We start from the raw sequence: 14,278 nt of genomic DNA, 5'->3' as shown, positions 1-14,278 counted from the left end.
GTCCAGTGTTGCCATTCCAGTTGATTGTCCGCTTATTGGTGTTTCGTTTTAGTTCAGTTTATTTCTGTCTTTTTTAGACAAACAAGTATAGTAGGCCTACAGTAGCCTACATACCAGTAAAGCACCATAAAATGGTCCGAAAAGGTGAAGGCTGAAGCCAAAGCTTATTTTGCCTACCCCATTTAAATACAAAACAGAACAATGTTCTGTTTTGTTTAGTTTCCTAATTTGATTTAACAAAACTGAAAAACAATTGATAAATATGTTTACTAATCCAAGAAAGAAACGTTTTTTTAAGCATCAAAAAGGAAATTAAAATGTCACAATTTTTTTTGCACATGCAAGCTCAAAATAAATGTAGTGTCAGATACTGTGGTTTTGACATCCAGGCTGTTTGTTCCGTTTTGTGGCCAGTGAGAATCTGCCAGCCTAGTTCTCACTGAATGAATTTACTCTCTATTGCAGTGGTTCTCAAACTGTGGGTCGGGACCCCCAGGGGGCTCCACAACTTATTTTGGGGGGTCCCCAGATGATTAGCTTAATGTGCAACATTGTTTTCTCACTCAACAGTAAACAAACCAACACACAGTCTGTGTATACAGGGTATCTGCATATTTCTAAAGTGACAATTTAAGGACTTAAGACCCTTGCTTTTAATACCTCTAAAAAGAAAAAAAGAATAATTACTATTATCAAAAGTAATCAATGAACTATACAAAAAAAAGGTTGGCCAGAGAAAAGAAGAAAGCATCAAAAAGGATATAAAAATTTCACAAATTTTCGTTAATAATACATTATTAATCTAGTTAGACGTAGAATCACGTAGCAATATAAAAGTATTGCCACAAAAAAACTACACCAAACTACACTATTGTGATGGAGAGGAAAATGTACTTAAAGTACCAAAAGTAGAAAGTACTCATTATGCAGAATGTCCCATTTCACAAGTTTTCAAATAAAATGTATAAAAATATGAGCTTGTAAATCGGCTATTTTCAAATAACCTAAATGCTCAGATACAACCACATGGTGAACTATTGGTTTAAAAGATGTCAAGGTCAAAAGTACATAATGCAGAAATGGAGAGACATACAAGACAAGTTTGTGCTATCTTTTTTTAAATTTGTGAATGACCATGTAGTGACACTGAGTCTCGTCACGAAAGATTAATGCAAGATATTTATTTCTATATCTAAACCACCACGACACGACCAAATCTATTTAGACCTGCAATGAAGCAACTCACATATTCAACTAAACCTCAAGAGGAAGGAAGATCAGATCTGAATCCACAAAAATATGCTGAGATCGTGGCTTGAAAGCTCCCCCTCATATTAGTTCTCTGTTTCACGCAGCAGTACGTTATATTAGTTCAGTGTGAATATAGTAGAAAGGTATTTCAGAGGTGTTCATCCCACGAGAGGATGGGTCATATGTGGCCCTGCATGCTCCTCTGTGAGTATATCACTAATATAACTAGTAGGTCTATTCAACTACTCTGTGAGTACATCACAGTATATCACTATTATTACTATAGGTCTATTGAACAACAATTTCAACCATGCATTTCAGTGAAAGAAACAACATTCTGTTAAAGTTAAGATGCTGAGTTTGGATACAGTAAAAGAATGAAGCTTGCTTTTTTGATATTGTCTCATCAAATATATTTCAGTGCTGATGAGTAACTTCGTCTCCTACGGACACAGTCAAGGTGAAGATTGATTTTCTATCTATTCTCTTTATTCACTTGTCATGCACTTCCTCTCAATTACTACATTTATTTCTGTCAGTTTTGTATTAAGCTCTTTGTGACAATGTTACGTTATTAATATACATACACAGAAAAGAATAGAAAGCATTTCCAATACATGTTCCATTTTCCACACACATGAATTGCAAGGGTATGTTGTAAATAAGGCTGGTGAGAGTTCTTACATTCAAAATGACCTAAATGTGTTTTTACTGATGATAAAACATGATTTTTTTTTTGTTGATGTGACCTATGACCTCTCAGGACATCTTTTCAGGACATACTAAATGCATTATTGACAATAATTTCTCAAGATAAAACATGATGAACATGACATCACTGAATCGTTTTATTTTCTAGCAATGTGACCGTTGACCTCTCAGGACATTTCCTCAGTGGTTCAAGGTTCAACTTTATTATCAGCAATACCAATCACAAAGTAAAAGGCACGTGAAATTGATTGTGCGCTAAAAACCAACACAGCAACTACAGTTTCAAGAGTTACACATAAAAACTCAGTGTTAAAACACCTTGATGTGATCCGGTTAAAAACTAAGCTAAACAATACAAAATCTATACTAAAACTAAACTACTGTTCATGAAGGTGCAACGGTCAATATAGCAGCATACATGGCTCAAGTGCAAAAAGCATTGTCATACTGTAGGTCCATTTAGCAACAGGCAAGTGGCCATATAGTCCAGGCAGTGTATTCAGTGCTTGTTCATTAGCCTGATGGCAGCCAAAAAGAATGTAGGCTACTTCATAGTGTTTTAGTAGTTTTTCCCTCAATGTATTTTCTATCCATTAGCTGTGATTAGTTGGTTGTTATTAGGCACTCATTATTTATCAAACCTTTTCACTACTATTAGTTATCATCATCATCGTGTGCGTGTGTGCCACACGTGCGAGCGTGAACCCCTTTAGTTATAAAACAGTTCTATTTTATTTCTATGTCATTAAATAACAGATAAACCAACGACTACGCTGACATCAGACAGAACAGATGTACTGACGTCAAACGATGTGATTGTGACCCTCACCTGTACTGTGAAAGCCAGTACAGCTTCATGGAAGATCTACTGGTACAGAGACAACACAAACTCTGAACCAGTGATGGTGTCAGACAGCTCATCCTACAGATTCCATCCCTCCAGTGTCTCAATGAGTGGAAGCTACTGGTGTCGGGGAGGGAGAAAAGACCCGCCATACTACACACAATACAGCAACACAGTTTATATCACTGTCTCTGGTGAGTTATTTGACAGTGTTTCATAACCTGTGAGTCAGGACCCCCAGGGGGGTCCCCAATGTGATTTTTTTGGGCGGCCCCCAGAATTTAAGGACTTTTAAGGCCTTTTTTATAATAAAAAAAAAGAAAGAAAATAAAAAAGACCATTACGCCTCGAGGCGTTGTGAGCTTGTAGATCTGCTATTTTCACAATATTTATCTGTGGAAACGAGTCAAACTAAATGTAATGCCTCAACTCTTTGATTATTTTGGGGGGTCACGCCATCTGAAAAGGTTGAGAACCACTGAGTTATTATATACATTATATTTCCCACAAGGATCAATAAAGAATTACTCAACTTAACTGTGTGTGTGTGTTACTTCTACAGAACCTGTGCCTGTTCTCAGCATACACCCATGGCCTGACCTTTTCTTTGGAGAGACTCGTGTTCTGAATTGTACGATACAGGAAGGACGTGACTCTGTCTGGGAATATGAATGGTCGAAGTACAATAACAAAATCAAGATTTACAGCAAAGAACAAGAATATGTAATGCAGCCTTCTGAGAACTACAGCAGTGGTGAATACAAGTGTAGAGGTCGACGCAAGCATGACCAACAACAGTCCAAAATCAGCAATACCGTCATTATTTCTTTTAAAGGTATGGCATGCTCTTTATGGAAATTCTATTGGGTTTTTTTTCTTCACACAACTGTTTCCATTGAAATAGTCTAAAAGCCACATTAACAGCCCTATAGCCTAGATTCTGTGCTAGAGGAAAAAATGTGGATAACCATGTCAGTTGGGGACATCCTCTGGGGAGCATGAAGTTGCACATCACATTCCATGGCCGTACAATCCAGACGGTCATGTTTGAGATATCTTATTTGCAACTGCACAATCCACAGAGCTATACCTAGCCATCCTTAGAGCCCTACCCCTAATAGGGCTAAACATCCTTACACTTGGTTACAGATGGTTAACTTTAGGTATGGGTTTGGAGTGTTTTCATTCAATTCACTAGAAGATTGCGCTCCTCTGGGTGCAGATCCTCGCCAGGCCGGGTTGCCTACCCAGGGCTGTGTCAACCATGGGGAGCATGCGTGGCGGCCATATGGGTCAACGTGCAATGGCTTTTGACTCTGTGTTTGGAGGCCCCTAAATGTGGGATTTAGATTTGGAGCAGATCAGATGGGACATTGCGTTCATGATTGGTGGCATTTTGTGCAAAATGGGCCTCTCCCGCAAACCTTGAAAGGTAATCGTATAGCCAATCAGAATCGAACTTTTGAAACTTTGAAAGCCAGTCATATAACCAATTGGAATGGAATCTGAAAAATCAGACACATACATCTTGTGCAGTGTATGTGCAAACTTTCACGCCAGAGATTAGCTGCTCACAGACACACTGACTGACAAACAGACGGCGGACAGATGGCCCTTCAAGTCCTACCTATCCAACCCCGATTTAACTAAATTAATTCACACATTCATTTATTCACGCCTTGACTAGTTATTGTAACTCCCTGTAGTCCCGTCTCTCCAATAAGTCGATTCAACGGTTACAGCTGGTTCAGAATGCTGCAGCCCGGGTCCTGACAGGCTCAAAAAAGTACGATCATATAATTTCACCAATTCTGGCATCCCTACATTGGCTCCCAATCATTTTCAGAATTGATTTTAAAATGTTAATAATTACCTTTAAGGCCATCTCTGGTTTGGCCCCATCTTATATCTCCGACCTACTCGAGCCATATGAACCAAAGCGCAATTTGAGGTCCTCACACAAAGCTCTCCTCGACATCCAATTTTCCCAGAAAAAACAAAAGGTGATCGGACCACCGCTTTCAGAGCTCTGACTCTCTGGAATGCCTTCTCTCTAGAGATCAGGCTCGCAGAGTCTGTGCCCGGCTCGAATCCCTCCTGAAAACTCCCTTTTATAAAGTTGCTTTTATTCACTAAATGTTTTTTACCCATTGTGTCCTACTGCATTGCTGCGTAATGTCTTTTTGTTTTGAATGTTTTTTTCTCTATCTTTTTCTCTGTGAAGCACTTTGTAACTGTGTTTCGAAAGGTGCCATAGATAAATAAAGCTTTATTATTATTATTTGTATTATTATTATTATTATTATTATTATTATTATTATTAATATAGAGCTATTTAACACTTATTTTAACAAAAGATGTATCACTCACATCACATTTAAACTCAGTGTTATCTTGCGGTTTAAAGTTTTTCCTCTTTATGTGAACAACAGATAAACCAAAGGCCACACTGGAAGCTGACCAAACAGTCATACCAGTAAGGGGCAGTGTCACACTGAACTGCTCTGTGGAGGGCTCATCTGGATGGAAATACTACTACCAACTCCAACGTAGCACACAGTCACTGATCGAGCAACGTGTTCAAACATCTGATGGACCAATCAGAGTGTCAGAAGGTGGAATCTACTGGTGCAGAGGCGGGAGAGGACAACCAATCTACTACACTGAATACAGTAACGCAGTCACCATGGACAGAGTTGGTAATTGTATTTGCTTTGTTATTTAAACAAATAAAAAATAAAATACTGTTAGCTAAAAATGTATTGCACAATTAGAATTGTTGGGCTTGGTTAAAGGTCATCTAGAATATGGTTGGTCTATGTGTATTCATAATCATTTATACAGTACATGCTGAAAATGAACAGTAATGTTGTTTCATTGAAAAATGAAAGTAATGCACTGCTAGTTCAGGTCTGGGTGCCCGACACAGTGCCCAGTCTCCGTGACCTTGTCCGTGACCTGTGGGAGGCCTCCATAGAGGTCCATGTTTATGATGTGGTCCTCAAATGTGACAGGAGAGAGAACTCATACAGGATACAGCATAAACAAGTGAAATTGGAAGTAATGACAGGGAAATGAGCAGTAGACACAATTGGAACTGGAACACTATAAATGTATGCTGATAAAATGGTTCTCTCTCCTGATTGGATGAAATTGGTGACCCACCTAAAAACATATTTTTTTGTGTTGGAGAGACGTGGAGACCCATTACTGACCAAACACTCTTTATTATTTTTGATTATTATCAGAATATAGGGCAACTTTTAACACAATCCTTTTTGTTTTAACCACCTTTAACACCACACTGTGATTTATGCAACTTTGATCAAGACTTGCACAACTAATAAGTTGCTATTGACAGCTAAAGATTGGAAACCAGGCTGTTATTAGACTCTTACTGTATGTCTTGTTTTATTCTGTTTAGAATCATTGCTGTACATGTCTATACAAACACATATGCAGTAATTTTGCATGGTAATTACTAATTTGTAAATGTTCTTAATGTAAACAGTGGGCAGGTCTGTTGTGATCCTGCAGCCCAACTGGTCTCAGTTATTCAGTAGAGAGAACATTACTCTCAAGTGTAAGATACAGGAGAGAGGAGGCACGGACTGGATTTACGAATGGCACACAACCAGCTCTTCTTCAAACAAACCAGAGAACCAGGCTGAATTCAGGATCGACAGTGTCTCTGTGTCTCACAGTGGAGACTACTGGTGTAAGGGCCGTCCCAAAAATGGCCTGCAGTCTTCAACAGGATGGAGTGATGCTGTTAAATTGATTGTGTCATGTAAGTCATCATGATTTGTGTGCATGGGGATCTCATCTTAAACAAGCTCAGTGCTTAATGAGTCTTCCTGTTTAGTAGACCTTGTATTGTGAATTTGTTCTTCCATGTACTGTTGTTCTCATGTCTTACTAAATACAGTGCATCAATCAATCAATCAGTCAGAATATATCTCATTTATTATTAATTCCATTCAAATGCTCTATTTTTTATGCGCCTACTGTAGCACTTTGAGATGTTTACAAATGTAAAGTGCATTATAAATAAAATCTATTATTATTATTATTAATTCTACTTTGTGTATTTATACTTTTAAATACAGTCCAGTCTAATATCTTTATGCACCAGCAGCATGATGAATAAACAATCCCAAAGCGTGTCCGCAGATATTTTGCATCAGGTTAACGCTTGAGGTGAAAAATCTACCTCATTTTGAAAAAACAAAACAAAACAAAACAAGAAAAACAATAATACATTAGACAAAAACGTTGCTTTATCCGCTCATGACATGAACACAAGTATATTTTTGGGCACATGTCGCGCTGTGTGTAAGGACCTCAAGACTGATGTGCTTTGGTCTTCATCAGAAGCTATTCCTTTTGTATTAGCACAATTGTCAAAGAAAGTAACCTCGTCATCTGTATTCCTACTGTTACAGAAAGAATGTATGCTTTTAGAGAAACATTCCTCTAAAAGGCTATTAAACTCAGTGTAACCCATGGTTTATCCAGGTACTGTCTGTTCTAGTTTAAAGTGTTTCCTTTTTATGTGAACAACAGCTCCACCAAAGGCCACACTGAAAGCTGACCAAACAGACATACCAGTAGGGGGCAGTGTTACAGTGACCTGCTCTGTTGAGGGCTCAACTGGATGGAAATTCTACTGGTACCAAAACTACACAGACTCACTGATCATGCAAGATGGTAAACAATACTCTGATGGACCAATCAGAGTGTCAGAAGATGGAATCTACCGGTGCAGAGGAGGGAGAGGAGAACCAGTTTACTACACAGCATACAGTGATTCAATATCCATGAACACAATTGGCCGTGAGTAATTTAAATGGCTTTGACAGGCAGATCTATATGCAGTCATGTTGCATGCTAATTTGTGTTTCTTAATGTAAACAGTGGCCAGGTCTGTTGTGATCCTGCAGCCCAGTTGCTCTCAGTTATTCTGGGGAGAGAAAATCACTCTCAAGTGTGAGATACAGGAGAGAGGAGACACGGACTGGATTTATCAATGGAAGACAAGCTCTTCAAGGAAACCAGAGAACCAGGCTGAATTCAGGATCAACCGTGTCAATTGGTCTCACAGAGGAGACTACTGGTGTAGGGGCCGTTCCAAAAATGGCCTGCACTCTTCAACAGGATGGAGTGATGCTGTTAAACTGTCTGTGTCATGTAAGTCAGAATATATCTCATTATATATAGAAAATGTCTCTAACGGAATATCGTGACACTTGAATAGAATAGAATAGTCCCCACTCCTTGAAAACTGTCTTTTGTGCAGCCTCCAAGCAATACATGAAATGCCAATATTCTCTATAGACACATATCATGTCAAATAAAATATAATAATAATTCAGAGAAATATGCTTCCCAACAGACACACAGCCTGTTCTGAGTTTGTCTGCTCGATGGTTGACTCTTGGAGCCTCAGTGACTCTGAGCTGTGACTGTGAAGAATCATATGCAGGCTTGAGTTTCTACTGGTACAGGGACATTCCTAAACCACCAGACAACTCCTACACTCAAGAGCTCTTACCTGGTAGCGACAATGGAACTGTAGAAGGTTCCTACATCATTCATGCTCCTACAGGCACAGGACAATATGCGTGTAAAGCTGCGAGAGGAGACCCAGTTTTTTACACTGAGTACAGTGAACGTCAGTTTGTGTGGTCTGGTGGTGAGTATGACTCATAATTCATCATTCATCATTCACTCTTCCTCAGTTCCCCCATTTTGTATTTGTAGTTCTTTCACATTCTCTGATCTTGTTTTCAACCTTTTGGGGCTGGGCTACTACTGTACGCTGCCGGTCCCCTTTGTATTCTGATTCTTCTAACTTCTTCCAAACAGGAAATCTGCCTGCCCGGGCACAAAATACACAAAACTTGGCACACACATCCAGTCCTATTACTTAGCTTCCTCAACTGGCATTATGGGCCATTTAGTCCTAATGGTGAAGTTGTTACAGCAACCATCTAAACTTTAGATTCTAAAGTTTAAAACGTTGAAAAATTATATCAAATCAGTCTTGTGTGTTATCACTGCTTTCATCAAAATGTAGGCCGAACTGTACAGAAACATTCAAATGCTTTGAGTTAGTAGGAATTATGAAGTCCATTACTCTCTTTTATTCTATAAAACAAGGCTTCAAAAGGCAGTAGTGAGTCAGTATAAGGTAGCATAAGGCAGTAACACAAGATCAGAAATGTATTTTGGCCCCAAACCATTCAATGCTTTATTAACAAAAAGGATACTCTGGGTGTTTAATATATGTTCTTTCTTTTTCCTGAATTCAAATGTCCTTTTGATGTGCCTGTGTTTGTCCTGCGTTCTGTTTTAGATGTTCATTCTTCAGCTTCTCTCACCGTGAGTTCCAACAGCACTCAGCACTTCATCGGTGAGTCTGTCTCACTGAGCTGTGAGGGAAACTCTACTGAATGGAACATGAAGAGGTTCACTGTTCAACTGGCTAGACTTTATATGAATGGATCTACATGGACCAGAAACATATATACACGTGACAGCGGAGTGTACTGGTGTGAGTCTGGATTGGGAGAGTACAGCAATGCTGTCAACATCACAGTTCATGGTGCGTCCAGTTACTTCATTCACTACCTAATAATACTGCAGCATTCCATCAAAAACATGCTTTTACATTTGCTCAGTGTGAATCCTAACACGTGGACTGTTTTTAACGTGTTAACTGTTTTACAGATGGTCCTGTCATCCTGTTGAGTCCTGTTCACCCTGTGAATGAGGGAGATTCCGTGACTCTTCACTGCAAACACAAAACAGACTTGTCACTCTCCAACCTGGACTTTTATAGAAATGAAGAACTGGTCCAAGCTAAAACCAATGGAGAGATGATCATACCTGCTGTATCTAAGTCTGATGAGGGCTTCTACAAGTGTAACTATTCTGGAGGAGAGTCACCACAGAGCTGGATGGCAGTGAGACGTGAGTATACTTAAAAGATAGTGCTATGTTACAATTAGAGATGGAAAGGGTACCTCAATGTAAAAAATCAACATAAAAATATAATTTTAAGAAGTAGTGAACATCTATAGTCTATAATTCTAAAATAAATCTAAAGAAAAATCTATAATTTCCTTTTTTACATTTTTTTTAAATAATAATTGTAAAAGAAATCATCCCAATAATGGGTCCTGACCGGAGGTTTGAGAAACTCTGCTTTACAGCATATCTGGATCACATCTTTCTTTAGTTTGTGATGGACTTGTACTTGAGGTCATGTGATCATGCACTGCAGCTCGCTGCTATACTGTACCTGACTCTAATCACACACAGCTGTAGTGTGTGTCAGTCAAAGCGGTTTTGCACACACCCACGTTATGTTTGTAAATAAGAAATCTGTCTATAATAACCTCTCTTTGCTAGCAGTGACTGGAGAACTAATTTCTCCACTTGTCGTGGGTCTGATTGTGGGACTTCTTGTTGTGATTCTACTGACCATCCTTCTGGTCCTGCTGTGTCGATACAGAACATCTAAAGGTGTCACTGCAACATAACACATTAAATGGATTACATCTAGATTACAATCACTGAGCAACGCTGCATAAAATAGTATCATAGCATAGCAATTTAAAGGTTCAAAGATTTATGCATTCAACTTATGTACAACTTTTTTTTTCATTTACAGATCAATGTAGTGTCAGGTAAGTACAGTACTGATCTCTGCCTAATATTCATCAACATGACACTTGTGAAAGACATGCATGAAAGTCTTACTTGGCCAAGTGTCAAAGAAAGACTATCTGCTAGTTTACTTACATATTTTCATAGAGTCATTAACACCCAGACTCCAATGTTTTGTAATAATAATATAACTTACTGCTCAAATATCCACACATATTCCACTTGTGGGGCTAGAGGTGGACAGATAACTTTACCTCTACCGAAGTCCAATTCCATGAAGAGAGCTGCATTTTATACTGTAGGTCAATTGCACTATGGAATAATCTTCCAAGTGACATTCGTAACACCAAAGAAAAAGCCCGTTTTAAAAGGAAACTTCGACTTCATATACTGTACACTCAAAACATACAATAACATAAAAAGGATTTTTGTTGTTGTTGTATTTAGTATTTCTTTGTGATAAACTGTGATATTTTATTTTGTTGTTAATATATATTAATGTCTTGGACCCCAGGAGACTAGCTGATGTTAAGGAGTCAGCTAATGGGGATCTGTATAAATAAACAAATAAACAGCAATACATTCCATCTTGTTTACTTCATTTCTACTCAATATCTTTTAATTACAGACACAATCAGTCTCAGGGAGCTAATCAGGGCTCAGCTGCATACCACAGGACCAATCAAAGTGTGGCACATGATGATACGTACTGTCCACTGCAGCACGGTCAGTATTTGAACCAGTAGACACTCGTGCAAATCAGATGCACCACGACTGATTCAAACTTTACCCCTGAGCCACACGAGTGCCGGTTAAGGACACTTCTGACAAGTTATTCTGACAAGGATAGCTGTTTCGAATCTAAATTCATGTAGAATTTCAAATTTAGCAGATAAAGTTGTTTTGCACACACACCTCCTATGCACCTACAGGTGCGTAGCTGAGAACATCTAACGTAGAGAAAAGAAGTGGTGGTTATACACACTGTCTTCACTTACAAAAGTTTATTTAATAAAGAACAAACTTTCGGTCAACTGACCTTCACCTCACTTGTTACCCGATGAAGGTCAGTTGCTAAAAGCTTTTTTCTTCGCTTTTTTTTCTCTGTGTGTTAGAATTAGATGTGCATTACAGTCTGCCAGTTAGATCTTTTGCTAATTTGTCCTAATTAGCAGAATAATTAACTAAATTAAAACCATGTGTGAAATAACAAAATAAATATCTCATTAATGCTTATTTGTTTACCTTTAGGCAACACAAGTATCTATGGCGTAATCAACCACTCTGACGACTATGGAAATGGTAGGCTACAGTATCTACTTTTTAAATATCCAACTAAATTATTTTAATCACATTTTCCTCCATCTTCCACACATGTTATTGTAGAATATTAACATTAGGTGTATCATTGTTACAGGTTCAGATGTATATCACTTGATTTGTTAGAAAGGTTTTAGCTCCCCCCTGCTGAGCACAGTAACTTCTTGTTCACAGGACAGTTAGTTTACTCTGTGACACTGTCACCACCTCTTTCACAAGCCTTTCTCGTGAAAGAATTAGAACAGTTTTTATTTTGATCCCCAGCCTTACAATGTTGTTAAGAAAGGAAGGAATCAATGACGTATAATGATGGCATAATTTTTGTCATCAGTATACATCATTGATCCGATCACTTCCTACAGGTCTGTATAAACTTGTGCTTTATTCGTTCTATACCTGAGACTCTGTTTTACACTGCACTGTATGCACATCATCAGTACCTGTCCATACTGGTTTCATTGATATTTTTATGACATGCTGCTCTTATTTTCTCAGTACCTGGAACTACTGCTGCTGTTGTTGTGTCCACCAACAACAATCAGGTATTTATAAAGGTTATCTTATCTTATCATATGTCTGTTAAAACATTGATTCATTATAGTTTGGTGAATGTTTAAGATAACATCAAACAACACAGTGTCAACACATGCCATTATAATGTGGGTGAAGATGGTTTTTAATATAAAAAAATCTCTTCCCCTCTCCCCCTCCCTTTAATTGTGTTTCCCACTGCTTACAAGTAAGTTCACCTTTGGAGAACAGAATGATATCCATTGGAGTTACAGCATCAACTCAAAATTATATATTAGAGAGGCATCTTTCTGTTGTAACTACCTCACCAACTGATCAACACTGCAGCTGACATGATGACAATTCATTGATTCAATCAAATCTGATGACATTAAATTACATAAATTATTACCAGAAGCTGGTTATCTGACTTTTTACAAATTTCTACAACCAGGAGGAGATTTAAAGTGAATTCATCATATTTTCACAGCCATAGCAGTTATAATATTTTGGATGACTTCACATTGAACAAAACTCTTTAAAACCAGATTTTCAGTGGACTGATCTTTAAGTATTCTCATATAGTTTGTACAAAAATGACAACACTGATTAATAACATCAGAGTCCAGAATTAATTATATTTTGAGGCCAAGTGATTGTTGAGGGAATTTCCAATGAACAGAGATATCTTGTGATCTGTTGAGATGGAATGAAAATTAAACTTAATGAATGACAAAACTCTGACAAGTGAATGAGAGGTGAATACGCCGTTTTATATTCCACAGTTAAGGAAAAGCAGTAGATAAAATGCCTGACTACATATTATACTGCAGGTTCAATGACAGAGTATCCTGTTTAAAATGTTTGCTGTATCTATTTTCTTTGTTTCAGCTCCTTCCTTAGGGGTAGAGACGTTAGGACAACCCAACACACGTGGATAAAGTCACATGGATCTTCACCAGTAAATGCAGCGTAACATTTAAATGTGTATAACCATACAAATGCAATAGCCATGTACAAACTCACTCACGCACACACACACACACACGCACGCACGTACGTACTGTAGCGGTTTACTCTTTAGATTCACATTTGCTTGGGTTGCCAGCCGGCTTTTCAACCGACAAATTGTTTAGAGTGAATACCTTACAGCGAACCAACCACAAGGATACATATTATATCAGTCAGGCAACCTGCATGTACAACATGAACCCTTACATTACACACCACAACGTCACAAAGAGGAAAAGACCCAATTCAACACTCAATTTCAATACCATTCACATTAAAGAAAATAACACACAGTGCAGTCCTTGTTTAAACTCAAAAAGTACCTTGTAGGATTTTATTCAACTCAGTTCAGTTCAGTTCCACTTCCACGCACAAAAATACCCACAGTTAATAGCTCAGTTAATCCAAAAATAAATGCTGCTTAGAAAACAGTTTCACGCCCAAAATAAACAAAAATAACCCCCTTCCAAACTCCTCCCGACCTCCGCGCTCCGCCTGTTAATAGACCCCTTAACAGACGACGTCACACTGATAAGAACCCGTATGCGCGCAATGAAACCCATTCTATCAGGTCTTGCTAGGACGCAATTCAATTCAATTCACGCACCTCACTAGCCAACACACAAGAGGGGGTTGGGGTGTGCTGAAACCAGCGCACCCCAAAACAACAGGTTGGGAATTGATTGCGTGAAACAATCACCTGTGCGTCCAGTCTCAATGTTAGTAAACAAATAATTGGTCTATATGCACCAAAGAACACTTTAGCTCCAGCAACCAGGCTCCCCTTTACCTTTGGTACCGTGGCGTGGAATCCCGGATTAATGGCCGGTCCTGATCCGCGGTTGTTGTCGCCTCGCCGACGTCCGCTTTGTTTGTTTGTCTCGTTTGTTGTTGGTTTCGTTTTCGCGGATCCAACGGAGGTCCTCCCGACGCGGACTGTACTCGCGACGCACGGAC

The 14,278-nt window shown here is 38.6% G+C and overlaps 1 protein-coding gene across 3 annotated transcripts; it reads left to right on the top strand.

The window, feature by feature from the left end:
- Positions 1-1,349: 1,349 nt before the first annotated feature.
- Positions 1,350-13,849, top strand: LOC311037558 (Fc receptor-like protein 5). 3 transcript variants are annotated; one of them, XM_084046767.1, is made up of 17 exons: positions 1,350-1,455; positions 1,673-1,711; positions 2,719-3,000; positions 3,369-3,641; positions 5,239-5,505; positions 6,318-6,596; positions 7,373-7,642; positions 7,724-7,996; positions 8,202-8,501; positions 9,165-9,413; positions 9,539-9,781; positions 10,223-10,336; positions 10,485-10,500; positions 11,109-11,206; positions 11,732-11,782; positions 12,296-12,342; positions 13,202-13,849. In XM_084046767.1, exons 1-17 carry the CDS (start codon positions 1,425-1,427, stop codon positions 13,211-13,213), a joined length of 2,844 nt encoding a protein of 947 aa, XP_083902893.1. In that variant the 5' UTR covers positions 1,350-1,424; the 3' UTR covers positions 13,214-13,849. The 3 variants fall into 3 exon arrangements, with proteins under 3 accessions (XP_083902893.1, XP_083902892.1, XP_083902891.1); XM_084046766.1 differs by having other exon boundaries at positions 1,383-1,500; positions 10,226-10,336; XM_084046765.1 differs by having other exon boundaries at positions 1,383-1,500.
- The last annotated feature ends 429 nt before the right edge of the window (positions 13,850-14,278 follow it).

Source organism: Gymnoscopelus microlampas (genome assembly GCF_963454915.1).
Source record: "Gymnoscopelus microlampas genome assembly, chromosome: 21".
Lineage (NCBI taxonomy): Eukaryota > Metazoa > Chordata > Actinopteri > Myctophiformes > Myctophidae > Gymnoscopelus > Gymnoscopelus microlampas.
The sequence above is the reverse complement of the archived record's forward strand: the minus strand, read 5'-3'. Positions and strand labels throughout refer to the sequence as shown.

What these genes read in the sequence shown, in the direction of transcription:
- LOC311037558 (XM_084046765.1), top strand. Translation starts at nt 1,425, where the DNA reads ATGGGTCATATGTGGCCCTGCATGCTCCTCTGTGAGTATATCACTAAT. An exon ending in AGTTTATATCACTGTCTCTG is followed by an intron (nt 3,001 to 3,368) that starts GTGAGTTATTTG and finishes TTACTTCTACAG; the next exon opens with AACCTGTGCCTGTTCTCAGC. An exon ending in AGTCACCATGGACAGAGTTG is followed by an intron (nt 5,506 to 6,317) that starts GTAATTGTATTT and finishes TAATGTAAACAG; the next exon opens with TGGGCAGGTCTGTTGTGATC.